Source organism: Nannospalax galili, unplaced genomic scaffold (genome assembly GCF_000622305.1).
Source record: "Nannospalax galili isolate Female #2095 unplaced genomic scaffold, S.galili_v1.0 scaffold398, whole genome shotgun sequence".
In the NCBI taxonomy this organism is placed as follows: Eukaryota; Metazoa; Chordata; class Mammalia; order Rodentia; family Spalacidae; genus Nannospalax; species Nannospalax galili.
Genome location: NW_008341813.1, coordinates 848,685 through 875,703, shown reverse-complemented (window position 1 = coordinate 875,703; position 27,019 = coordinate 848,685). Strand labels below are relative to the sequence as shown.

The 27,019-nt window shown below is 49.0% G+C and overlaps 1 protein-coding gene across 6 annotated transcripts; it reads left to right on the top strand.

Moving 5' to 3' along the window:
- Positions 1-26,909, top strand: Apbb1 (amyloid beta precursor protein binding family B member 1). 6 transcript variants are annotated; one of them, XM_008837381.3, is made up of 15 exons: positions 1-157; positions 7,523-8,257; positions 14,408-14,583; positions 14,668-14,724; positions 14,827-14,912; positions 15,016-15,079; positions 15,432-15,581; positions 15,954-16,081; positions 16,191-16,196; positions 16,491-16,605; positions 16,741-16,825; positions 17,070-17,153; positions 25,832-25,947; positions 26,092-26,268; positions 26,342-26,909. In XM_008837381.3, exons 2-15 carry the CDS (start codon positions 7,537-7,539, stop codon positions 26,507-26,509), a joined length of 2,133 nt encoding a protein of 710 aa, XP_008835603.1. In that variant the 5' UTR covers positions 1-157; positions 7,523-7,536; the 3' UTR covers positions 26,510-26,909. The 6 variants fall into 6 exon arrangements, with proteins under 6 accessions (XP_008835603.1, XP_008835604.1, XP_008835605.1 ...); XM_008837383.2 differs by having other exon boundaries at positions 147-503; XM_008837382.3 differs by lacking the exon at positions 16,191-16,196 and having other exon boundaries at positions 2-157.
- The last annotated feature ends 110 nt before the right edge of the window (positions 26,910-27,019 follow it).

Genomic DNA, 27,019 nt, shown 5'->3' with positions numbered 1-27,019 from the left:
ATTATTATCCCCAGGACGTCAGGGAGTGCTGCCGCAAGAACCGGGAGAGCTGCCTTCTCCTCGCTGTCCCTGCACAGCTCAGCGGATCAGACTCCCAGCTCGGGGTGCGTCTCCCTCCCGGCGCCTGTGCAGGACGGAGGCCCCGCGGACGCGCAGGGTGAGTCGGTGGCATGGAAGTGGAGGGCGGTGCCACGCTGGGCAGAGGTCCTGGGGAGCCGGGTGCAGGCTGGCCTGGAGGTGTGGACCGGGGCCTGGCGGGCGGACCAGGGTCCTGCAGGGCGCGGCCGGGGTAGCGCAGCCGGTACAGCTCCGAGGGGGCTTGCGCGCGCAGCGGCCATGATGGCGCTCCTCCCCCTCCCGCGCGCGCCTCCGCCGCTCGGGGCGCGGCCCCGCGGCCTGCGCGCTCTTGGGCGGGGGATGTTGTGATGGAGAAGCCGCGGCGGAGCTGGAGCCCTGCAGCCTGAGCCACCTTCGTCACCTGGGCCTGGGGCCTCGCCGCGCAGGTAGGAGCTGCCCCTGCCAGGGCCCAGCCCCAGGAGCCAGGTCCCGAACCCCTGCAGCCGGCGGGCCTTGCAGCCCTTTCCACCGCAGCGGTCAAGGTCCCCCGCCAGCCCGCCAGCCCTCTCCCCCTCCCTCCCGGCCACCCTCCACCGCCGGCCTTCAGCCCACCCTCCTGTCTTCCTCTCTCCGGATCCACTTTGGTCCTCAAACCGACCCCTCCCCAGGTCTTTGCCTCCTGGTCCTCCTGGATGCCTTGTGGGAGGGCACAGGGGGACCAGAGCGAGGGGCTACGGGAGAATGGGGGAGGGGAGGTCTAGGTCTGGGATGGGGAAGTGGGGTGGGGTGGGGTGGGGTGGGATGGGAGGCAGGCCGCGCGGATTCCTGCGGGCGTCCCAGGCCTGAGGATGTGTCAAGCCGCATTCTGTTGCCCTCAGCGACCGAGGGGTGTGCTCTGGGGCCAGCTATGTCCCCAGCTCAGCCCAGCGGCCTAGTACCGGCTGGAGCACTCCTTAGGAGCAGTTTTCCTCTCTTCAGTTCAGAGGTTATTCCCATTCTATTTTGGGTTCTGTTTGTCTTCTGCCTTCTGAGCCCAGGCAGCTATGGTCTCAGCTCTACCCACCCTGCAAAGGCAAAAACTGTCTACACTTCCCAACTTCCCATTCATTCTTGAAACCACTCCACTCTGCCCCTGACATCCACTGAAGCTTCCGCGCCAAGGTCACCCAAGAGCTCCATGTAACTCACTCAGGTGTACTCTTTGCTGCGATCCTGTTTCCTTTGGGTCCAGCTGGTGTGTCCGTTGCGTCTCCTTGGTTTCTCCCCTAGGCACTGTGTGCCTGCCTCGGTCTCCTGTGTTCTCCTCTTCTCTGCCTATGCGGGACCCAGCGGTGGGTTCTGTCCTGAGCTGTCCTCTCATTCTGCCCTTTCTGCCCGAGTATTTCCTCTATTTCCAAGGCTTCAATTTTCATGGATAAGCCCGTGGAGTCCCAGATTTGTCTGGCCCATTCCACTCTGCTGAAACCCAGACTCATATATACACAGCTGTCCCCTCATATCCTTTTGAAAGGCCCACAGGAATCCAAACCTACAGATTCCAGGATGAATGGTCCTCTCTTGTTCCCTCTGTATCTTACTTCCAAATCTCTTTTTCCTTCAAACCTCAGAAATGCCTACTTTCCATTCAGTTTAGGTTCCTGTCAGTCAGGCTGGGACCCCCGGCAACAGTCTAGATTAACCTTTCTCCATCACTCCTCTACCTCAGATTTCACCAAGTTCTGTCATACCACCTCAGTATTATTCATATCTATTAATTTCACTACATTCCAGTTCCTGTCAAATTTAGTGTAGGCCACTACTCTTTTTTCCCCTTGACTTCTCAAATAGCATCCCGTCTTGCCTACCTCTGCTTAGCTATCATCAAAGTGTTCCTTTTAAAAGTGCATCTGATTGTTTTTTCATTCAACAGGTAAGATTTAAGCACTTAATATTTACAAGGCACTGCATTAAAAGTTGTAATTAATAAATGAACAAAATAGACTGGGTCCTTGTCCTCATAGAAATGACAGCCTATGAGGGAAACCTATTAAGAAAAACATTGTAAATGTGATAAATACCATGAAGAAAAGATACCTGGTATTTTGAGAGCCCCAAAGAACAGAAACTAAACTGACCTGGGGAATGAGAAAGAAGAGGTCAAGGAAGGCTTCTCTGAGGAACAGTTATTTTGAACTTAAATGTAAAGGAAGAATAGGTTAATTAGGCAAAAAAACAAACCAACCAACCAAACAAATAAAAAACCCAAAAAACAAAAAACAAAAACAGGGGTTGAAGGTCTAGGCAGAAGGGAAATCATGTCGAATGAGGGAGCATGATGCCTTCCAGGAATCAGAAAGCTGCTTAGGCTGGAGAGGTGACTAACGAGAGTTAGGGCTAGAGGGGGAGAAGGCAGAGGTCAGGCCAACAGGATAATTCAGACCATGCTAAGGATTTTGATCTTAATTCTATGACCCTGGTGTAGATTGTGGATGGTAGTGGAGGTGCAGAGTAGATGAAGTCCAGACATTTTTTTTTTCTCAGAGAGAACATTATCATTACCTGGGAAAGGATTGAATATAGGCAATGAGGGAGAAGGTTGTGATAAGGAATGAACATTTCTGCCATCTCTGCACAACAGGATGGGTGGTTATTTCATCCCATGATTCCACATCCTGAACCAGTTAGGGGGTTGGGGTCAGAAATATGAATGAACATACTAGTTTGAGAGGCTTTTGGGACATCCAGATGGAGTTGTTGGGTAGAAAATTGAATGTACATGTCTGGCACTCAGATGAGGGAGCTGAAAGGAAGGTGTCAATTTGGAGATCACCAGTGTATGGACCGTGGATGTGGATGAATACTTCTACTGAATATCAGACAAGAAAGAAAGGGGCATAAAAGCAAGCTGTGAGAAACTCAGCCTATAATGACTGAGAAAGATGAGGCAGCAAGAAAGTCTACAGGCAACAAACAGGAGCCAGATGAAAGAAAGTCAGGAATGCAGAGCTCGGGAGCTATGAATGACCATTGGATGTGGGACTCATAGGGCCATGCTGCTGAGAGAGCAACCAAGGTGACCAAGCATCTACTGGGTTCAGTTCCATCGGGGGGCCATGTGGACCTTATTAGGAGCAGTTACCAAGTTGTGCTGAGGATGGAGGCAGGGTTAGAAAAGGCTGAGGAAGGGGAGGTGAGGAAATGGCACCTGAGTAGTGAGTTTCAGGAAGATTGCTTAGGGGTGGGGTGGTGGGAGACAGAGCAGTGAGGAGGCCTGGAAAGGTCCAGAAAGATTTTGTTTTCAAGTTGGGAGATTGTGAATCTCCTTGAAAAGAAGAGGTTGGATGTGTAGAAGATAAAATAGATAAACTAAGATGTGAAATCCTAGAAAGGCATCCAGGAACGATCTAAGTGATAGGGGCAGCACTTGGTTTTGGGTAGAAAGAGAAAGGAGAACAAACTTGGCAAGTTTCTGTATTTGAGGATGTAGCTGCAACTAATTACTTGCTTTCTTTTGTGAATTTGGAGAGGAGGTTGTGTTTGAGAGGCTGGGAGAGCTGAGGAATGGTCTAAGAGAGTTCTGGTTGAGGCTCAGCCAGGCTTCATTGACACCACACGGTGGGGCTGGACTAAGCCCTTGGCTCTAGTGGTATCTTGTTTCTTCTCCATCAGAATACGCAGTCACCACTTGTTCCACAAATAGAAAGTGCTTATAGGTGACTATCGCGGTGGCTCAACAGGTAAAGGTGTTTACCATCAAACCTGACAGCTTGAGTTCAGTCCCCAGGACCCCCATGGTAGAAGGAGAGAACCAGCTCCTGTAAGTTGTCCTTTGACTGCCACACATGTGCTGTGGCACATGTGGACTCACACACAAAATAAATGTCATCAAAAATTTAAAGAAGTGGTTATAGGTACCAGTCACTGTTCCAGAGAGTCACATCCTACGATACTTGAAGGAGTTATTCAGTGACTGTCCCTAGAGTGAGTTCCTCCAGGGGAGGAACCATTTTCCTTATTGTTCGTACTCTCCCTCGTGGCTCACACAGGGCCTGGCATCTTGTAAGCTGTCAGGTTGGAAGACCCCTGACTTTGAGCAAGACTCAGCTCACACCCCTGTGGTCTGATGTCAAGCTCCTTCAGGCTTTCTCCTTTTTAGTCTCTATCCCAAGATCTTGCCTTGAGCCAGAACCCAGTTAGCTTCTTTCATCCTTTAAAACAATGTTTTCAAGCATTTCTTTATATGTGTGTGTGTTTGTGTAGCTGTGTGTGCCGTAGTGCATTTGTGGCGATCAGAGAACCTTTTGTGGAAGTGAGACTCACTGTGTGGGTCCTGGCTGGGGATCCAACTCGCATCATCTGACTTGGTGGCAAACATCTTTACCTGCTGAGCCATATCACTGGCCTTTTTTCATCGAGATGTCCTGGGCATAGATACCTCATTCAGAGAGGAGAGGTTGGATTGTGCTCCATCTTGAAGGAACTGGGCAGCCAGTCATTTTTTTTTTTAACCTCAAAAAATAAAAAGATGGTGACCACACAGCCTCAGGCTAGACAGCCAGACATCAGCACCTACAGCAGAGCTCCCCTGTCCCACACCAACTGCTTTCTGCCCCAGTGCCCAGATTATTAGGGCTTCCCTAAAGCCATCTTGACTTTTCATGCATTAGTGTCATAGAACATGTGCCCTCTCAAAGCACACTTGTTAAGAAGGCCAGTCCCAGCCTGACCTGTCAAAAACGTGGCTTCATTCATCACTGCTGCAGAGAAGAGCTTACTGTCCCCGAGTGCCTATGAGCTGTCCAGAGCCAGGGAGATGCTGCTGTTGAAGTCTTTAAGCCAGGTGTTGTGTTAAGCCCATTATCTCCCTCTTTTCCTAGACTTCAGCCTCACCTGTCCAGGACTCCTGTCCCATCTTTCCTGGCAGGACCCCTTCACCGTTGTCCAGCACCCTCCCTCAGCTTGCCCTTGCCCATCCTAGCCTAAAGGACCATACTAGCATTCTTGGTATCTGACCCCAGAAAGTTCTAAGCTTCCTGGTTCCTAGTTACTTCCTTACACCTCAGTGTCTGTCCCCTTCATCCGTCCTTTCCTACCACACAGTGGGCACTCTGGCAGACACACAACGTATTCTCCTTTGTGATGGTATTGCAATAGTGAGTACAACATAGTTTCAGATGTTCTGTTAGCATGTGATACTGGGTGTTGTGGGGCACAAAGGGACAGTCCTTTGAAGGTGGGAGGAGAACAGGAAAGATTGCTTAGAGGCCCTGACAATTGAGCTAAGTTTTGAAATATAAGAAAGAAGAGGCTCTCACAAAGGGGGCTGGATTCCAGACTGAGGGAACGGTGTAAACAAAGACCCGGGGCTTTGTTTGACATTTGTGACATGTTCCAGAATCTGCCATAGTTCATGTGGCTGGAGTATAAAGTGTGAAGGAGGCAGGGGCGGAGGAGGAGATCTGAGAGGTCATGGGGCTTGGCTCCAGGGGCTTCTTGGGTATCCTGATAAATGAGCTCAGACGTTATCCTAGAGGCAGTGGTGAGCCCTTTAATTTTGTGAACCAGGGAGTGACACAATCTGGTTTCCATTTTTGGAAGATTACTGTGGTTCTGGGTGGAGGCAGAGCTGCCTCTTTTCTTTCCTTCATTTATTCCTTCAGCTATGAGTTTCCTCATTGCCCAGATGGAACCATACAGAGTGGACCAACAGTTACATGTGAGGTAGACACATGGACAAAAGCCTTTTCTGATTTATTTGACAGCTGTACTCCTAGCATTGTCCTAGGTTCTCAGGAACTAGAAATAGTAGATTGTGGCTTCTGTCTCAGGATCCTGCACCACACCTGGAGAGACAGAAAGCCTTGTTCAGGCTCACTGGAACACCTGTACTCCCTGTGGGCATCAGAGAGGACTGAGGCAGTGGGGAGCCAGGGACCAGCATCTTAGCTGGAAAATGGGGAGATACGGAAGCCAGAGAAGAAGATGTTGAGGAGAAAGCCGCACAGTGGGTGTCAGAAAGAAGAAACTGCAGTGCCTGTCAGGGTGCTGGGGATTGTATGCCTGGAAGGGTCCAGTTGGAAGAGGGAGCTTTGCATGAGGCTATCAGGGAGGGAGAGTAACAGTAGGGTTGGCTGGGGGAGGATTTCAGTGAGAGTTCAAGCTAAGGAAGAGAAGGGTAGTGACTGGTCAGGGAGAAAGACACAGGAGATGGGGAGACTGTGAGGGTTCCAAGAGGGGAGCAGGGTCATGGAAGAAGAGTAGCAGGACAGGTCAGGGACAGTGAGGGGAGGCCCTGGGCTGAAGGACTGGAAGGACCAGTCCTTCTGGGGGCTTGTGAGGAGGGTACCAGAGGAGTGGGTGACATTCTGGTCTGCAGGCTAGGAGTTTGGTTGGGGGCACCATGATCCACTACTGAGACATAGACAGAACCAGTGTTTTCTGAGGAGAGGCTAAAATGGGGCCTGGGGAAATGGGAGGACACATTTGTATACTCATTCAATAAATGTTTATTGAGTTCCTACTCTGTTAGGACATTGCTAAAGACTGAGGACACTGTGTTGCTTCTTTAAAAAAGGCAAACTCCTCACCAATATGGAACTTAGCCATAAAGAGACCATTAATAAACAAATGCTAAATTAGTGTAGTAGGTGCTGATTTGTGTCTGAGAAGACTAAGGAATTGCTGAGGAGGGGAGAGGTAGCTTACAGTTTAAAAGTGGGTGTGTAGGGAAGGTCTTCTTGATGAAGTGACCTTTGGACAAAGACCTGAAAAGTTCGAAGATCCAGATTAAAGGCATTTGAGGTGACCCAGGCATTTTAAGGGCTGGCAGGGGAAACTGCTGCCCCAGGTAAGATAATTCATAGACAGTCGCTGTCTTTGAAGCTTCCACTGGCCTAAGGAGCCAAGAACTAAAGCTGAGGCCTTTTCTCTGTGACCTGCTTTGGACCATGCCTGGAAGGCTGGCTCTATACACCCGTCATTCCTGTGTGACCATTTCCTAGTATAGAGTGGGCTTAGGGCTGGTTGACCTCAGTGATTTATGATGATAGGAACACAACTGGGGGGCTCTCAATGATGAGGTTCCAGAAAGCACTGTGGCAGGAGCAAAGAGGCAATCAGTGAGCCTGTCCCGTGCGGCTGTGTCCCTGGCACAGTGAGCCCCGGTTAGACAAGTGGGGAGAGTGCACAGAGAACCATTGTCGGATGCTCGGCCCTTGGTGGTGAAGGGAGAGCAGGCACTGGCTGTGCTGTCCCAGAATGCCCAGGGCTAGGGGTTGGGAATGGGATGAGCTGCAGAGCTGGGCCTGGCCTGTGATAGGGGTGAGACTGCAGGGACAGATGTTGAGCCCCATCATTCTCATGGGAATGTACTTATGGGGCATGGATTGGTGGTGTGTACTGGCTTACTGGGCACAGGAAAATAGGGACAGGGCATAGGAGGGCAGAAGCAAGACACTCAACATGGTCTCTTCTCCCCATCTCACAGGATCTACTAGGGCCATGTCTGTTCCATCATCACTGAGCCAGTCGGCCATTAATGCCAACAGCCACGGAGGCCCTGCACTCAGCCTGCCCCTGCCCCTGCATGCTGCCCACAACCAGCTGCTCAACGCCAAACTGCAGGCAACGGCTGTGGGACCCAAGGACCTGCGTAGTGCCATGGGGGAAGGTGGTGGGCCTGAGCCAGGCCCTGCCAATGCCAAGTGGCTAAAGGAAGGCCAGAACCAGCTTCGAAGAGCTGCCACAGCCCACCGTGACCAGAACCGCAATGTGACCTTGACCTTGGCAGAAGAGGCCAGCCAGGAGGCTGAAACAGCACCTTTGGGTCCCAAAGGCTTGATGCACCTATACTCTGAGCTAGAGCTCTCAGCCCACAATGCAGCCAACCGAGGGCTTCGTGGACCTGGGTTGATCATCAGCACCCAAGAGCAGGGACCAGATGAGGGAGAGGAGAAGGCAGCAGGGGAAGCTGAGGAGGATGATGAAGACGAGGAAGAAGAAGAAGAGGAGGAGGACTTGTCTTCTCCTCCAGGGCTGCCCGAGCCCCTGGAGAGCGTGGAAGTCCCCCCTGGACCCCAAGCCCTTACAGATGGCCCCCGGGAACACAGCAAGAGTGCCAGCCTCCTCTTTGGCATGAGGAATAGTGCAGCCAGCGACGAGGACTCGAGCTGGGCTACCTTATCCCAGGGCAGCCCCTCCTATGGCTCCCCGGAGGACACAGGTACCTTGTGGAGCTAAATATGGGAATATGGGAGGGCACAGAGTCAAATGCCAGGCTTCTTCATGCAGAGGCCACTGTCAGCTTGAACATGAGTTGCAAAGCCTGTGTCCTCAGTCCAAGTTTTCTCACTTTGAGCGTGCTTGAACACTTTGGTAGATCTGTCCGTTACGTATGTCATGAAGGGTGGGCATATTCATGACACTTGCTGTCGTGGTCGATATGTGGATGATATCGTGCTTTATTGAGCACTTACTAAGTAACTGGCCCTCTGCTCAACATTATAGTATTTAATACTTAGACTAATGCTATGAAGTAGATACTGTTTCTATGCTTGTATTACAGATGAGGCGAAAAAGGCTCAGAGAGGTTTTGTGCTTCCTGAAGGTCACAGACAGTCTAGAGTTGTAGCAGAATTAAGATCTAAACCAGGTCTACGTTCAGGCCTGAGCTCTGAGCCCCATGTTACACTGTCCCCAGTGCATACAGCACCATGCACTGAGGTGGGCTTGGGACAGTGTGCCCTCTTTTGGAGGGAGCAGCTAGCACTTCCCCACAGAAGTCTGTCTGGAGAGTGTGGAGGTGTTTGTGCTTATGATTCGCATGCCCCATGCAGAGCACTGAGCTGCCATTGCAAGGAACAGTTTTGTCAGGAATGAGATACTGACTGAAAGGGAAGAAAGAAACAATAAAAACACGTTTCCTTGTGGGGAGAGAGATAGATAACAGATTCTAAAGACTGATCATGAAATGTGTCTTATTTTAAAAAGTCGAGGCTCTATCTACATTTGCTAATGTTACACAGTGTAGAGCTAATTAAGACTGTAGCCATAACTCAGAAAATCTGTGGATGAGGGTGCTAGGCACATAGATCAGTGCTGGATCACTTAGTGCATGTGACCTGGGTTCTGTGCCAAGGCTGGGGGGAACGGGGGGAGGAGACAGAGACACTCAGACTAACTTTCACCTCACAAGGCAGTAGGCAGCACATCTACACCACCACTAATTTGATTCTTGGCATGGAGTTACAGTCTGATGCCCTAGAGCTGCATCCCATCTCTTTCTGAAGACCTTGACTATGACTGTTTTTAAGCACATACAAAAGTAGAGATAACAAAATGAGTCTGATTTATTCATGGTCCAGTGTCAATAATTATCAATACATAGTTCATCTTGCTGATCTATACCCTACCCATCTCTGCACCCTGTATAGGCTACTTGGTGATTGATTTTTTTTCTTCATTTTGAGACAGTCCCACTCGGAGTCACCCAGGCTGACCTGAAACGTGTAGGGATTGCTTGCCTCCAGAGTGCTGAGATTCTGGACCTGAGCCAGCATATCTAGCCTTGTTTTACTTATATTTGGTTGGTTTTGGGTTTTTTTTCTTTGTTTTGTTTTGGTTTTTTATCTCCCTGTAGCCACAGCTGGCCTGGAACTCATTATGTAGATCAAGGTAGACTTGATCTCACAGAGATCCATCTGCCTCTGCCTCCTAAGTGCTGGGATTAAAGGCCTGTGCCACCACGCTGAGGACTTGTTTTACTTACATTTATCTAAAGATGTTTATCTATACATTTCTGGAAGAGAAAAAGAAAGCCCTTAAAAAGCAAGCACCATGATTCTATTTAATACCTAAAACACCTGAACCTTAATATCATCAAATATTCACTTAATGTTAACATTCTTCCAGTTGTCAAATAAATGTCCCACCTAGCCTTTCGAAAAGATTAGGATTGTGTGAATTGGTATCCAAATAGGCCCATGGTAGACATGCTTGCTAAAGCTTCTCTGTTTTTAAACATTCATTTATTTATTGTGCATGTGTGTATGTGTGTGAATGTGTGTGTGCGTGTGCATGCACCATATCACAGTTGTGGAGATCAGAGGACGATCTGTGGGAGTCTGTTCTCTTCTTTTTCTCTGTGGGTCCTAGGGATCAAATTCAGGTCGTCAGACTTGGCAGCAAGTGCCTTTGCCTGCTGAGCCATCTTGCTGGCCCTCAAACTGTTTGTTTGTTTGCTTGTTTTTTTTCTTAGTTATGGTCTTATAATGTAGTTCTGGCTAGACTAGTAGACTAGAACTTACTCTGTGGAGCAAGTTGGCCCCAAACTTGTGATGCTCCTCCTGCTTCTTCCTCCTGAGTGCTGGGATTACAGACTTGAGCCACAACACCCTTAATTTTCTTTTGGTGTATAAATCCACCCTCCACCTCTCTGTTTTCTGCAGACTTTTGTTTTCCTGATGAAGCCATGTTCTCTGTCCTGAGTTTTCCATGCCCTGCGTCTCTCAGCCTCTCTTCCTGAGTTGTATTGAATGTATTGCTCTTCTCCTGGGTTTCCTGTAAACTAGTAGACAGTTCCAGAGACTTGATTAGGTCCTGATTTGAGTGGCATTTTTTTTTTTTTTTTGCAAGGACACCTCATAGGTGGTACCTTACCAAAGATAAAGTCTACTCACTTCTCTTTTTGTGATGCTAGTGATTTCTGGTGGTCAGTGTCTCCTTCCTAACACTATCAAGGGATCAGTTTCTGTTTTACTCTAGCTGGTTATTTATTGGGTTCAATTTGGGGAAAAGATGTTCAAGCTGAAAGATATTGAGGTAGACTATCCCAGTTTCTAAATGTCAGTAATTAATTCTCTTTTTCAAAAGCTCTGTGAGGGTCACACAAAATCTCTTTGAGGCTTGCATCACTCCTCAGACTACAGGTGGTTAGCTGGTGACCATGGGGAAGTGAGTCATTGGCCAGTTAGAGGCTTTCTTGTTTAGTGGCTTCTGGGGTGGTCACTGGTGGCTGCATTTCTGATCTGCTGGGGATGGGAGGGTGGCACTGCTGAATTAGGGAAGGTATGCCGAGCATGGTGAGTAATCTCACCTAGGCCTTGGAAGGGATGAGAGGAGATGTGTCTTGATGGATTCTAAGAGTTGAGTGTAGAGGAAAGCCACCCCTAGTTCGGAGGGGTCTAGTTACAGCCCACTGTTTCTTGCCTGTGTTGCATCGGCCATGATGGCCACAGAGTTCTGCTCCTGTAGAATTGGTTTAGGATCCAACAGAAGTTGTTCTTTCCTTTCTGCCCTGGGAACGCCACAAAGTATTGGCTGAATGAATTAAGAGAATTGAGTGAATGAATGGTGAACGGATGAACTTTACTACCTGTGTTGGGCCCACACTCTGAGCCAGGCCATGTCCTAAATTCGAGAACAGATGTGACAGGGGAAAGATGTTCTTACTCTCTTGGCACTCAGAGTCTAGTAGGAAGACAGAAATAGACAGCTAGTCATAGTCAGTATGATGAGCTGGTGGGTAGGGGAGCAGAAGAGCACCTTGACTGCATGAGGGAGCAGGGAAGAGTGGGTCTTAAGAGGCTCCCCTTTCACTGATGTCTGAAGGTAGAGTGATGGCAAGAACCTCGGCAGGAAAATAAGAGGGCTGGGGAGCAGTCAGAGATAAGGCTGAAAGGCAGAAAGCCAGGGGCTCTTAACAGCACATAAAACCTGTGGAGGAGTTTGGGTTTCTATCCTGAGGGTAATGAGAAAGCAGTTAAGCGTGTTGAACTGGAGAGTAACTTGATTAGTTTAGCATTTCCTAAGTACCATTTGGGCTATAGTGTGCAGCCACGGTGGATGAGGCGAAAGGAAACCAGTTGAGAGGCTTCCGCAGTAATCCAGATTAAAAGATGCTAGTTGTCTGGACCATAGTAGTGACTGTGGAGTAGAGAGAAGGGGGAGAGCATTAGGTGAATCTCAGATTCCTGAGCAAGCCGGTACACTCGCCATAGCCACTAAGGCATTTATGGATGAGTGAAGGGGTGGGAGGGACTAGGAACATTTGGATGCCTGTGAGTGCCTGCAGGAATTGATGCAGGAGTGAAAATGTGCATGTGTGTAGAAGCAAAGGCCTGGGTGGGCTGTGCTTGGAGGGAGACATGCCAAGCTCCAGAAGGGCCTCCCAGATGGTCAAGGGGTGGGAGGAGCTGCCCTCTCCAGGACAGATCGGAAGGATGAAGCTCTTTGAAGCAGGAAGGCACAGGCTGACAGGGATGGCAGATGGATTTGTGTGTGTGCCTCAGTTGGGAAATGGTGAACTGGCCTCCAGATTCCAGAAATGCTGGACGCACCACGAGGCAGGCTGTGGAGGGCAGGGTCCCTGGGGGCTGGTGTTCCTGGAAGGTTTGAGTAACAGAGTCCTAAGGGCAATGTGGGAAGGGCCTGGGGGAACATGCATTTACTGAGCCTCAGTGTTAGGGTCGGATGTAGCGGAGAGTCAGGGTGGAGACACAGTGATGGCTACCTGGAAGGCGGCTGGGTGCCAAGAGCCCTTCTTCATTGAGTGTCTGTGAACTTACTTCACCTGCATGCGCACTGAGGATGGTGAAGCACCCTGCCTGATTAACATCAGGTGTGGAAACACCTTGGCCTAGCCACGCCCGCTCCCAGCCCCTCTGAGCCTTGTTACCGAGCAGCCTGAGTCTTGAGACTGCATGTCCCTCAGTGCTGCCTCTTGGACCAGTCAGGATTCCTGGTTTCCTTGGTAACGGGAAGCACGTCAGCAGTCTGGGCACTCCCAGCCATCCCGGTGCTGCGGTTGCCGAGGAGACGCCGCAGCCTAACTAGGCCCTGGCAGGTGAGGGGGGTGGTGCTGGCAAACCTCAAACCCTCAAGCTTGCTAGGGCTTAGGCCCTCAAGGACCACCCTTGGGTTCAAAGTGCGGGACAGGCTCTAGGTAGGGAAGGGATCCCTGAGGCCTTTGAAGCCACACCCTGTTTATGTTGAGAGCTATAGGTTCTGCAGGGTTCCAGGTGGCTGAGCGAATTATTCCCTAGAGACCAGCTTCCTAGAGTTCCTAAGACTGGCTTAACTGTGGCTCTAATGTGACCCCTGGAGGGTGGGACAGAGATTCAGGATTGGGAGAGGGGAGCCAGGGTAAGGGAGAAAAGCAGGAAGGGCTGGGGTCTTATGAGCCCCGCTTCCTCACCCATCCCCACCCCAAGGAGGTTCCTTAGTTTGGTGGTCCTGGCCCCTCCCTTGGGAGCTCCAGGCGGAGGAGGATCTTGCCTGGCAGACTCTCTGCCCTGGTGAGAAGGGGGTGGAATGAGCTTTTCTCTGCAGCCCAGCACCAGGCTGTGAGCCCAGCTGGCTGGACTGGAGGGGCTGTGAGGAGGGAGGGTGGAGGCAGGAGGGGCCGGGAATAAGCGCCATGTTCTCCCAGGACTTCTTCCTGGCCATTATCCTGCAGGACAACAGTCTAGGTGAGGGGCAGCATGGGGCTGGGTGTGATGTGGGGTGGGGCTGGCAAAGAGAGCAGACGTGGAGGACGCATGGGCTGGGTGACTAGGAGTGAGTGATGTGGCTCTAACCAGGGAGGAGTGTATATCACAGATGCCTGGCCTATGTGTTTGCATGACAAGTTTGTGTGTGTGGGGGGTCAGCGGACAAAGTATGAATGTAGTGTCTGTAAAAGGTGGCAGGGATTGATAAATGTATTGAGTACTGAGTATGTGTCCACCTCTTGTGTGGTAGGGACCCACACATTAGTTTGACGTCATGGCGGTGTGGTGTGTGCACACCTGTGTGTCAGAGCTAGCACATATAGTTATATTTGTGCACAGCTCTGCATGAGCATGTAACATGTTGGCATATGTGTTTGCTCCTGCACTTACATGTACACCTGTATGATACCTGCTAGCATCTTCTATTTGCTGTAGACTGTTTATGATGGCATAGGTGTATGGCAGGATTGTATATGTTGTGTGTCTGTATGTACATGTACGTGTTTAGGATTGGAGATACGTGTGCCTTTATGTACCCTGACATATGGATATGCATGATGTATGATGTATGTGAGGAGGTTGACTGGTCACTCAACACCCGCCCCCTTCCTTCTTTCCTCTCTGCTTTCTTCTTTCCCTCCATGTGGCCACATTAGGCAGCAGCAGCCCAGGAGGAGATCTGAGCCACATTTCCTGTTGGTGGCTCCCAGTGTGGGTGACACAACTGTGGGTTCTCGAAGCAAGCTGGAACCATGCTATTCTGTAGCCCTTTGCCCGTTTCCAACCCCTTCTTAGCCATGGGGTTTTGGGCAGGGGACTGGGCATAGACATCTACTGACTGCCTTTTGAGTGGGCTAACCCTCACTGAGCCTCCCACCTGGCAGATTCCTTCTGGAACCCCAACGCCTTCGAGACGGATTCCGACCTGCCGGCTGGATGGATGAGGGTCCAGGACACCTCAGGGACCTACTACTGGCATATCCCAACAGGGACCACCCAGTGGGAGCCTCCAGGTCGAGCCTCCCCCTCTCAGGGGAGCAGCCCCCAAGAGGAGTCCCAGGTGAGGCTCAGTGGCTTGTTTCTAGCTAGGGAGTGGAGGGGCTATGCTATAAACCATCACCCTCTACTCCTGTTCTTTCTCTAGCTCACCTGGACTGGCTTTGCCCACCAAGAAGGCTTTGAGGAAGGAGAGTTTTGGAAGGTAAATAAGGGGACCACGTCACTGGTGTGTGTGTGTGTGTGTTGGGGGGTAACTGGCTAAGGGCCCTCATCCTGGGACCGATTTCTCAATCCCTTTTCCAAGGATGAACCTAATGAGGAGGCCCCAATGGAGCTAGGACTGAAGGACCCAGAGGAGGGGACATTGCCCTTCCCAGCTCAGAGCCTCAGGTGAGTTACCAGATACTAGATGTGGGCTGGATCTCTGTAGAAGGGGCACCAGGACAGCTCCATGTATAAGGGTGCTGTGTTGAGTGTTCCTCTCTGCCTCTAGCCCAGAGCCATTACCCCAGGAGGAGGAGAAGCTGCCCCCACGGAATGCCAAACCAGGGATCAAGGTTTGTTCAAGACCAACATCCATTTTATAAGCTGGGGGGCCCTTGTGTGCAGGACAGTGCCTCATGCTGCATTCTGGAGGCATCTCTCAGCAATGGTCCCAAACTAGGGGTTCTTTACAGTCTTGGCACAAGACTATATGTCTGAACTGAACGATCTTCAGTATTTATCTCAGTCATCTCAGGGGCCTCTGTGTGCCAGCAGGCATCTCTTCTGACCATGTCTTGTTTGGGGAGCTTCTGTCTTAGTTCAGAACACCTCCATGTCCTGAGTCAGGAGCTCCTCCATCCTGTGCCCAGTGCACCTCCAGTTTCTATTTAGCTCTCTACCCTCACCCTCTTCTGTGTCTGGCAGTGTTTCGCCGTGCGCTCTCTAGGCTGGGTGGAGATGACTGAGGAGGAGTTGGCCCCGGGACGAAGCAGTGTGGCAGTCAACAATTGTATCCGTCAGCTCTCCTACCACAAAAACAATCTGCATGACCCCATGTCTGGGGGTTGGGGGGAGGTGAGGGCCTGAGCCGGGTAAGGTGATAATAATGTGGGATTGTGCAGGGACTTATGAGATATGGGGGATCTGACTTGTCTAGGAGAGGGCTGGTGGGGACATGAGGGGTTGTTGGCTCAAGTGGGGCCCCTGTGGGATGGATGAGTGACCTGAGCCTGGGACCATGAGGGATGGTTGCCGAATAGTGATGGGGATGATAAAAAAGAGTCATGGAAGAAAGAACATGCAACCTTTATTAGAATGGGGCTCACAGGTGAATGAGCTGACAGCTAAGCAAGTCCTGCCCCTCCCCAGGAGTGGCTAATGCCCCCAAGCTGACTCAGTCACCTTCCCACCTTGGGTACCACTGAGGCCTGCCTCCTGGGCTTTCAGGGAAAGGATCTGTTGCTGCAGCTGGAGGATGAGACGCTGAAGCTGGTGGAGCCACAGAACCAGGCGCTGCTGCACAGCCAGCCCATCGTCAGCATTCGTGTATGGGGCGTCGGGCGGGACAGTGGAAGGTGGGAGCAGGGCCCAGGGTTCTGTGGGGTGGGGGAGGCTCATCCATCTAGCAGTCAGAGGCCTCCTCTCTAACTCAGTTTTTTGCATCTCTTGTGCTGCTGGACCCAGAGAGAGGTATATTACACCTGTGTGCCTTGACTGCCCCCTCCCACACCTGGACTGGATGTCTCAAAACACCCAGGGTCCCCTACTGTACCCTGCCCCTTCCCACCTGCTGTGCTGGACATCATCTCCCACCTTAGCATGCTTGCCTGTCTACCCTCCCCAGTTCCCGAAGGCAGAACCTACAGGACATCAGGGCAGAAACCCTGTAGGAGCTGCCCTGGGCAGGGAGGATGAGGGTGCAGTGATGGCCAAGCTCAGCACTCTGCGGTTCCAGGAGACACTGAGGTGACCCTCCCCCAACAGGGACTTTGCCTATGTAGCTCGAGATAAGCTGACCCAGATGCTCAAGTGCCACGTGTTTCGCTGTGAGGCACCTGCCAAGAACATCGCCACCAGCCTGCATGAGATCTGCTCTAAGGCACGGCCCCCTCCACTTTCTGGGCTAGCTGACACCTTTGCTCTACAAGGGTGTGGGTAGGGTTGCTGCTGAGTTGGGCTGGGGGGCTTCAGGACAATGAAGCTCTAACAGACCCCCCCTCAACTCCTTCCTCAGATCATGGCTGAACGGCGCAATGCTCGCTGCTTGGTAAATGGATTGTCCTTGGACCATTCTAAACTTGTGGATGTCCCTTTTCAAGGTCAGTGTCACAGCCTCACCTTGTCTAGCTCACCTTTATTGGTTAAGGTGGGGTGACCCAAGAAGAGGCACAGGTTCCTGACAGATACCGCAGAGGGTCGAGCACATGGAGACTGAATACTTTGGATCACATTAAGTAGAAGGGCTGCTTTAGAGGGAGGCGGCATAGGAGTGATGGCTTTGACTGAGCAGAAGTCCAACTTATGCAGAACAGGAATACATTGACCCTCCTCTTTTCCTCACAGTGGAATTCCCAGCGCCTAAGAATGAGTTGGTGCAGAAGTTCCAAGTCTATTACCTGGGGAATGTGCCTGTTGCTAAACCTGTTGGTATGTGTATCTCCTTGTACATGAGGACCACTGCCTCGGTCCCACAGCTCTGTCCCCACCCTCTGCCTTCTTCTACTGGACATCCTGGTACATGGCATCTCACCCTTCAGAATGCATTTCGACTCCCAATACCTCTGTCCCAGCCTTGCTGTGTGTGCGGTCTGTACTTGCAGTGAGCATGCCTGTCACAGGACTGGTGCAGACCCAGGCACAGAGGGAGACACTCTCCTTGCCCTGCCCCCCCCCATGGGAAAGCTTTGGTGGGTTTGGGAGGCAGGTGTTTGGGTGGCTGAAAACACCAGGCAGCAGCCTGGAGCTGGGTTCAGTATAACAGCATCAGCTGTGGCAGTAGCATCCAGAGAAGGGATCAGTAAGCCTAACTGACACCAGTTTCACTGTTCTAAAGAAGCTCCTTATATTATGACATTTAATTTTTGTGTGTGTGGCATAGGGATCAAACTCAAGGCTTCCTGTATGTAAAGCAAGTATTCTACCACTGAGTTAAACCTCCAGCTTTCATTAATTCTTTTTTAAAAAAATATTTTTATTATTTTATGTGTATAGGTATATTACCTGCATGTATGTAAGTGCACTGATGCTGCAATGCCTGTGGAGATCAGAAGGGGGAGTCGGGCTCCCCTGGAACTGGACTTAAAGACGGTTGTTAGCTGCCATATGGGTGCTAGGAATCGAACCTGGGTCCTTTGCAAGAGCAGCCAGTACTCTTAACCACTGAGCCATCTCTCTAGCCCTCCCACCCCCCCCTTGTTTTTTTTTGAGACAGAATCTCACTATGTAGCCTTGCCTGGCCTGGAACTTACTATGTAGCACATATTGGCCTCAAACTCAGAGATCTGCCTATCAATGCTAGGACTAAAGGCCTGCATCATGATGCCTGGCACATTCATTCTCGATAATTTTAGGAGTTGCAATTATGATAATCCCTGTTTACAGATAATGAATGGAGGCTGGAGATCTTGTTTTCATAGTACCTGCCATTTATTTGTTCACCCTCTTAATAGATAAAACTACTGTGTGCCAGGTCTTGTGTTAGCCACTGAGAGGCAATGGCTACAATCCTCCTTTCATGGAGTTTATGGGAATGAATAAAATAACCACGCAAAGAGATATGTAATGTCGTTCATGGAAAGAGAGTGGGAGGGTATAACAGACCTTTATCTGGTCAAGCTGGCAGCTAGCTTCATATGTCGAAGCTGAGAACAGAGGTCTGGGCTTGAGATAGGAGTTTGGGCATCATTGGGTTGTAGACGTAACCAATTAGTCACGAGCGTGGAGGAGATTAGGGCCAGATTGTGGGCAGCCCAAAGGGAGAATGGAAATAGGTCAGGCCTGTCCTTGCAGTCCTCCAGCATTTAATGGCTGGATGGAGAAGGATGACAGTTCCCAGGACTGAGCGCAGGAGAGAGGAGAGAGGAAGAAGAGGTGGCTCCAAGGAGTGCAGATTTCATGTCAAAAGACAGGCCAGGTGTGCTGGTGCATGTGTGGAATCCCAGCACTGGGGAGGAAGGATCATGAGTTTGAGGCTAGCCTGGGTTACATAGTGAGACTTTGCCTCCAAAAGAAATCAAAGCAGGAAGAAGAGAGGAAGGGAGGAAGGAAAGGAGGAAGGAAGAGTGAGTCTGGAGCTGGCAGTGAGAAGAGCGTTCCTGGGGAGCGGAAGCAGGCGAGGCCGATCCTGGGCATTTGCTTTGATCCCTTTCTTCCTCTTAACCACAACTTTCTAAATCCTGTTGGCTCATCTAGTTATTTATTTCTTGATGTGTATATGTATGTGTCTGTATGGGGCATATGCATGTACATGCAGGTGCCTGCAGAAGCCAGAGGTGTCTGATCCTCCAGGAGCTGGAGTTACAGGTGGCTGTTAGCCACCCAGTGTGGTTGCTGGGAACTGACCTCCGGTCCTCTGGAAGAGCAGTATGTGCTAACTGCTGAGCCATCTCTACACCCTGTCTTATCTAGTTCTTAACCCCAATCCCACACCCTGCACCTTTTCATTTGTCACTGTACACTGGTCCAATGCCAAAGCAACTGCCTACAACCCTTGGCTGTCCCGTCACCTCCACACTTTACACGTGCATGTGTGGAGGTATGAGGACAGCTGTGAGGAACCAGTTCTCTCCTCCTACCTTTATGTGGGTTCTGGGATCAAACTCGGGTCATCAGGCTTGTGTAGCAATCACTTTACCAGCTGAGCAGTCTTGCTGGCCCTATGCTACCCCCGTTTCCTTCATTAACACGAATGAAACTACAGTATTCATTCATCCATTCTGCAGATTATTACTGTGTACCTGATTTGTGCCAGGCCCTGTTCTAGTTCTTAGCGTCAATGAATAGCACTGACCAAGATCCTTGCCTTCAAATAATTTACATTCTAGCAAGGAGCAATAGACAAAGACAGCGAATTGTATAGTATATTTGAAGGTAACAACTGACATGGGAAAAGAAAAACACAGTAAGATAAGGAGAATGGGAGTGTGGGGCTGGCAGTGAGGGTATAGGTTTTAACTCTGAGTTACCAACTGCCTTTCTCTAGATCTATGTGTTCCCTGCATACCTTTTGACCAATCTGTGTCAATCCTTCTCAGACTCAGAGGTCAGGCTCTACCCTATGACTATCTGCATATTCAGCAGTTTGACTTTGATGTTCCTCCCACCCCTGTGTACTTTGACATTTCCCATTCCCTGTCCTAAATGTCATAGAAATCACAGCCCTCTGCCTTGCTTTTGAGGCCCTGGCAGAGTGACTTAGCCCATCTGCTCCTGCCTGTGTTGTCATCCTCCTGTGGACTCGTGTTATTTGGCTTACCATTTTGGTGCATTTACCCTTGCTGCCTTGAGGGTGACATATCCGTACATCTGGAATCTTCAGCAGACAAGCCCTGGGTTAATACTGGGGACATAGTCCAGCTGGTGGTGCATGTATTTAATCTCAGTATTTAGGAGGTAGAGGCAGGTAGATCTCTGTGATATCAAGGCCAGCCTGGTCTACATAGTACTCTCTGTCCTTGAAATGGCTGCAGTCCAGTTTAGAAAAAGTTTTGTCAATGACAGGATATTGTGGTTTTAAGAGTTGACTCCAGTGTGTCTTTTCTAGGGACAGCTTCCCAGGTGGGATGACAGTCAGGAATATTGAGATGGGCAAGGAAGAAGGGCACTCACTGGAGGCTGTGTCCTCCAGGGCATCCTCCTCTCTTGCTTTGTATTCTCCATCTGCCTAGCAGGCCATTTGCCAAGACTAGATGTTAATAACTGCTACAGAAATCATTTGAAGCCCAGGAGCAGTATAATTCCAAGGTGTGACAATTTTGATAAAGACTGGTTTTTAGATGATTTGCATGCTTGGGAGAAGGATTTGGCCTTGATCCAGCCAGAGGTAAGCTGAGCAAAGCCAAGGCCAGGGAAGACTTTTCTTTTTCTTTTTTTCTTCCCTCCCTCCCTCCCTCCCACTTCTACGGTCTTACTATGTAGTTCTTGTTATCACTTGCTGTTTAGATTGACTGAAACTGAACTTGAACTTGTGGCAGTCTGCCTCCTCTGCCTTCCAAGTGCTGGGATTATAGGAGTTTAAAAGCAGTTTGAAGTAGAGGAGACCCTTATGGGATTGTCTGTTTTTGGTTTCTGAGACAAGATCTTGTTATGTAGACCAGAGTTTACAGTGTATAGTTCATCCTGACCTTGAACTTGTATGAGCCTCCTGCCTCTGCAGGTAGTGCTAAGATTATAGATGCGTGCCATCATTTCCAGAGAGACCATGGTGGTTTTTATTTTAATGTTTTTGTTAGCATATAATAATTATACATAAAAATGGGTTTCACTATGACATTTTCTTACATGTATATAATGCATTTTGATCATATTCACCCCATTACCGTCTCTTGCCCCCCATCCACTCCTGCTGAACCCCTTCTTCTTTCAAATTAATCCTCTTTCTATTATTACATTTATTTTCATTTTTTCATGGTGACTCAGTGAGTTTCATTAGGGTAAGCATGGGTGAGAGATTACAGGAGCCTGGGTACCACTGAAGAAAATGTCTCTTCCTTTTCCATCAACCATTAACTGCCTGTGAATCCTCAGGGTGGAGTGAGGCCTCATGAGCCCCTTCCCTCTCCATGACAAGATATTGACAGGCTCAGTCTTGTGCAGGCAGCTGCTGTGAGTTCAAGCGTGCAGCAGACCACGTTATGCCCAGAAGACTGCAATCCACAAAATGCCTTTCCTTTATCTCATACATTCTTTCTGCTCTCTCTTCATGATATTCCCTGGAGCTTTGGAGGGGGTAATATAGATGTCTAATTTATGACTGAGCATTGAATAGTCACTTAATCTCATCACTTTAACCAGTTATGAGTCTGCACTTAATTGCTGCCCATTGCAAAAAGAAGCTTCTCTGACCAAAACTGATAGCAACACTAATCTATGGGCATAACACAATTATTTAAAAGGCAATTTGATGGGCACACTACATCCACTTAGCAAAACAACAGAAGCTTCCCCACTAGGGCCTATGACTTTCCTGGCCAAAGACTTTGACTAGGTTTACAGTACCGAGAGGCCATTATGGTATGTGTGTGTGTGTGTGTGTGTGTGTGTGTGTGTGTGTGTGTGTGTGTGTGTAGGCCAACAAACTTGGGGATCTGCCGTCTCTGCTGTCCCTTTTTCTGTTGGGATTACAGGTAGATGCTACTGTGCCTGTTTTTTATGTGGGTGCCAAGGATCTGAACTCAAGTTCTCATGCTTGTGTGACAGTATGTTAGAGGCTGAACATCTTCTCATCCCTAAAACAGTTATATTAGAGTGAAAAATGATTTTTCTGAAAGTCAGACATCTGGGTTCCTTGGCTGTTGAGGTTTTTATAGAAATTTTTAGTAGAATTAAGGTTTTCAGAGCCTTCTATTTTTGAGAACGGCAAAGTATAGAGAAGAGGTAGAGGAAAAACAGAACTTAATTCCTCTGTATGATGTAAGGCATACTACCTAGGCTCTGCTGGCTTTGTGTTCCTTATCTGTAAAGAAGCAATAAAATGCTATCCTGTGAGATTGTTGTGTGGATATGAAACAGTCCTTTGAAATGACTTAGCACAACAGTGACACAGAGTACATTCTTATCACATGGGTATATTAATGGAAAATGAAAACAAGCCTGCCACCAGGTGTGGTGGCTCACCCTATAATCCCAGTGCTGGGGAAGGTACAGGATCAGGAGTTCAAGGCTATGCTCTGCTACTTGAGCTCTTTGAGGCCCCCCTGGGCTATAGAAAACACACACACACACACACACACACACACACACACACACACACACACACACACACACACAGAGAGAGTACAGGGCACAGCGAGGGGGTCAAAAGAAGAACGGACGGAGACGTGTCTGTTTAGTCTGTCGCTCGTTGTGTGGGCCCCCTGGGCGCGATAACACACACACACACACACACACACACACACACACACACACACACACACACACACACACACAGAGGGTGTAGTGGTCCACACCTTTAATCTTAGTGTTACAGTGGAGTTCTAGAGCCGCCTGGGCTACACAGTGAGATCTTGCTTCAAAAATAAGCAAACAAACAAAAACAGTCAATCATGGATCTCATCAGAGCCCCACCCCTCCCTGCTGAACTACTGGCTACTGGTGGATTGTGGGGGAGGGACAGGCCTGTCTTCAGTTGTGTATCCACTGAAGAGCCCAGCAGACGCCAAACCTATGGTCACACAGATGATCCTGGTTAAACTCAGTAGATCTTAAAAAAACAAAAAGTCTTAAGGGTCAAGTATAGTTTGTTTTTAAAGGGTTCTTCAATACCAAGGGCAGTTTTAATGAAAGAAGCTTGTTATATTTTTTTAGATTTATTTTTATTTTTGTGTATATGTGTGCTGTCTGTGTGTTTGGCCCTGGTGGAAGCCAGAGGAAGGCATCAGATTCCCTGGAGCTGTAGTTATAGGCAGTTGTGAGCTTTAGTTGGTTGTTTTTTTTGTTTTGTTTTTTTTTGAGACAGGGTCTCTCTATAGCCACAGTTGACTATGAGTTCACTATGTTCACTATGTAGACCAGGCTGACCTGACCTTGATCTCACAGAGATCCACTTGCCTCTGTCTCCAGAGTGCTGGGATTAAAGGCATGTGCCACGATGCCACATTTACTGTGGTCTGTAGTTTAATGAAAATATTTGAAGCTTCAAATCCTTTAAGCATGCTTAGCAGTAACTCAAGAGTGAGATGCATTAGTGGCTAAGATAATTTTTGATATAAAAATAACACTTTATAGTATAGATATTTTAGTTATTTACCCACTCTAATTCTATGTAGGTTTTGTTGCCTAAGGTTAAAGGGCCCAGATATTTTACAGACATAAATAAAATATCTGTTATGTATAATATCATTGGCAATGAGAAATTTTGTACCTGCTGAATAGAAATATGTACAAATAAATTTCTAAAACATTTCATTAAAGAAATTACTAACAAAATATTCAAAGTAAAATTTTCCAAGTGGACTATCTAGTTTGGTTAGACAAAGTGTTCAGGATTTTATGTAATATTCACTTACGTAAGAATAGATAATTAACTGATTATAAAGAATTCCTTTGTGGGGACTAAGAGAGATGGAAATTAAGAGCACTTACTGTTCTTCCAGAAGACCTGGGTTTAGTTTCTAGCACCCACATGGTGGTGAACGCCCATCTGTAACTCCAAATCCAGAGGATCCTATGCCCTCTTTTGGACTCCATGGGCATCAGACATGTAGGTTGTGCTCTTACATATATGTAGGCAAAACACTCATGCACATAAAATAAAGATAAATAAAATCTAAAAATTTTTTTTTCTTACTAACTATGGATTATCTTTAGAGGCTTGACAGAACAGAACTTGGTTCATCTAATTTGTGTTATTCAGCTTGTTTACCCTTAATAAATTCTCTTGTGTTAAAAAATAATATCCAGGGCCAGTGAGATGGCTCAGCAAGTAAAGGTGCTTGCTGCCAAACCTGACAACCAGAGTTCAGTCCCCAGGGCCCACATGGTAAAAAGATAGAACTGATTCTCTGCAAATTCTCCTTTGGCCTCCACATACATTCCATGTCACATGCCGTGTCACATGCATGCCCGTGGATACACATAAAATACATAAAATAAATGAATAAAGTGATTTTTTTGTTTGTTTCTTTTAAAGACAGGGTCTTCCTGTAGCCCCAGCTGGCCTGGAACTTGATATGTAGCCCAGGTTGTCCTTGATCTCATAGAGATCTGCCAGCCTATGCCCAGGTGCTGTTCATTAAAGGCATGGGCTACCATGCCCAGTTAAGATTTTTTTTCAAGATAAGAGTGAGGGTGGTGGCACACACCTTTAATTACAGCACTCTGTAGGCCGAGGCAGGCAAATGTCTGAATTTGAGGCCAGCCTGGACTACATATTGAGTTCTAAGCTAGCTAGGGCTACATTGTAAGATCCTGTCTCAAAAAGCAAAAACAGGCTGGAGAGACAGCTCAGCAGTAAAGAGCACTGGCTGCTCTTACAGAGGACCCAGGTTTGATTCCCAGCACCCCCATGGAGGCTAACAACTGTAAGTCCAGTTCTAGGGGATCAGATGCTGTTCTCTGGCCTCTAAGGTCATTACATATACATGGTGCACATACATACATGCAGGCAAAACATTCATACACATAAAATAAAAATAAAATGACAAAAAAGTGTCTCAAGGCACTTGGATACAAAAAAAGACAAAAACAACTCACAGCAGTGGTGAAAGCATGTACAAGCCAGACAGAATCCCCAAATACCAGCATAGACATGGATAAGAAATCCCAACCCTCCCTGAGGAACTATTGGCCACTGATGGCTTCTGGGAAGGGGAGATTCAATCTCACTTAAGGATGACATTCTTGGTAGGTTGACCAGGCTCCAGTGGACAAACCCATGCCAAAGGGCATTTGGGGACATAAACCCAACTCAATAGGCTTTTATATTGTGTGTATATAATACACTGGAGTGCGGGATTTGGTGGGGTTGCAGATATGGAAGGGGATCTAAATGTGTCCAAATGCATGAAATTTGCAAAAATTCAATAAAAGTAATTAAAACAACAACAAAACCCCCCCCCAAAAGTTTGAGTCTAGAGGCAGGACTAACTTGGCTGATTGTGTGAAGCAAAAGTGCAGTGTTTGAACGTGGAGAACAATAGATGGGGAGGTCAGAACTCAGGGGGCAGCATCAGTCCATTTAGGAGGAAGAGGTAGGTAGGGGCTGGAGAGATGGCTCAGTTAAGAGCACTGGCTGTTCTTACAGAGGACCCGGGTTTGATTCCCAGCACCCACATGATGACTAGCAACCATCTTTAACGCCAGTTCCAGGGGATCCGACACCTTCTGGCCTTCATGGGCATTGCATGACTTACATACACGCAGGCAATACAATCAAATACATAAAATAAAAAAATTAAAGGAAGAAGAAATAGAATGGGTGATGAAAACCAAGCTGGGATTCATGATAGGAAAAAGCGAAGTGTCAGGTCACAGAAACAGGAGAGTACCCAGGAAGGGGCACAGGCTGGTGGAACTCAGTTGGAGCAAGGCCCCTGAGTTTGACTGGGCAGTGCTGGGGTATCCTCTCCTAATCCTCAGGCATGCATGTTTGTGTCCATATCTTTTAGGGGTAGACGTGATTAATGGGGCCCTTGAGTCAGTCCTGTCCTCTGGAAGCCGTGAGCAGTGGACCCCAAGTCATGTCAGCGTGGCCCCTGCTACCCTCACCATTTTGCACCAGCAGGTAAAGAGCTGGGGTGGGAGAAAGCCCGGCTGTGTCTTGCCATGGAGGGGAATGGGGTCAGGGGAGAGCTGCCAGTAAAATGGGTGTGCCTCAGTAGAATACAGGGCTGGGGATGTTCTTTTTAACTGGGTTCCTTACCTACAGACAGAGGCAGTGCTGGGGGAGTGTCGGGTGCGCTTCCTTTCCTTCCTGGCTGTGGGCAGAGATGTCCACACATTCGCATTCATCATGGCTGCCGGCCCAGCCTCCTTCTGCTGCCACATGTTCTGGTGCGAGCCCAATGCTGCAAGCCTCTCGGAGGCCGTGCAGGCTGCGTGCATGGTAAGTAGGCCGGATAGTGGTGTGACCTTATGGGGCCAGGATGGAGAGTGACTGTCCCTTTGCTTTTCTGCAGCTCCGATACCAGAAGTGTCTGGATGCCCGCTCCCAGACCTCCACCTCCTGCCTCCCAGCACCGCCTGCGGAGTCCGTTGCCAGGCGTGTAGGGTGGACTGTCCGAAGGGGTGTTCAGTCCCTGTGGGGCTCCCTCAAGCCCAAACGTCTAGGGGCCCAGACCCCATGAAGAACCCTCTCCTTCCTCCACATGCTTGTGTTGGGCCCCAGGGAACTCTAGGGTTTGGGGCAGGTCAGGGCTCTGGATGCTATTCCCAGGACTCAGGTCCCCCAGGCTGCCCCTTCTCAGTAGCTGGGGTTCCCTGCCTAGGGGCTGGGAGTGAGAGATGTAATCCCTTCATGGAAGTGATAACACTGGACTGAAGACATGAGGAGTTGGAAGCAAGGCCAGCCCCTGGCTCTCCATTCCCATTGCCCACTGTTTGAGGTAGAGCAGGAGGAACTGGTCCAAGCCAGGCCCCACCCAGGGGTAGAAAGAGGGGACTGGTCTAGGCATGGGTCCCCTCTCCCCTGCTCTGTGGGCACCTCTGCTGTACTGATATCACTAATAAAGTCTGTCTGCGCTACTGTATGCCTTTCTGTACCCTGTACTACACCATTTCCCTGTTACCAATACCAACTCCTCAGTCAGGATCTTTTTGCCAAACTCCTTGCCTTGCTTGTTTGGGAGGAAGTAATT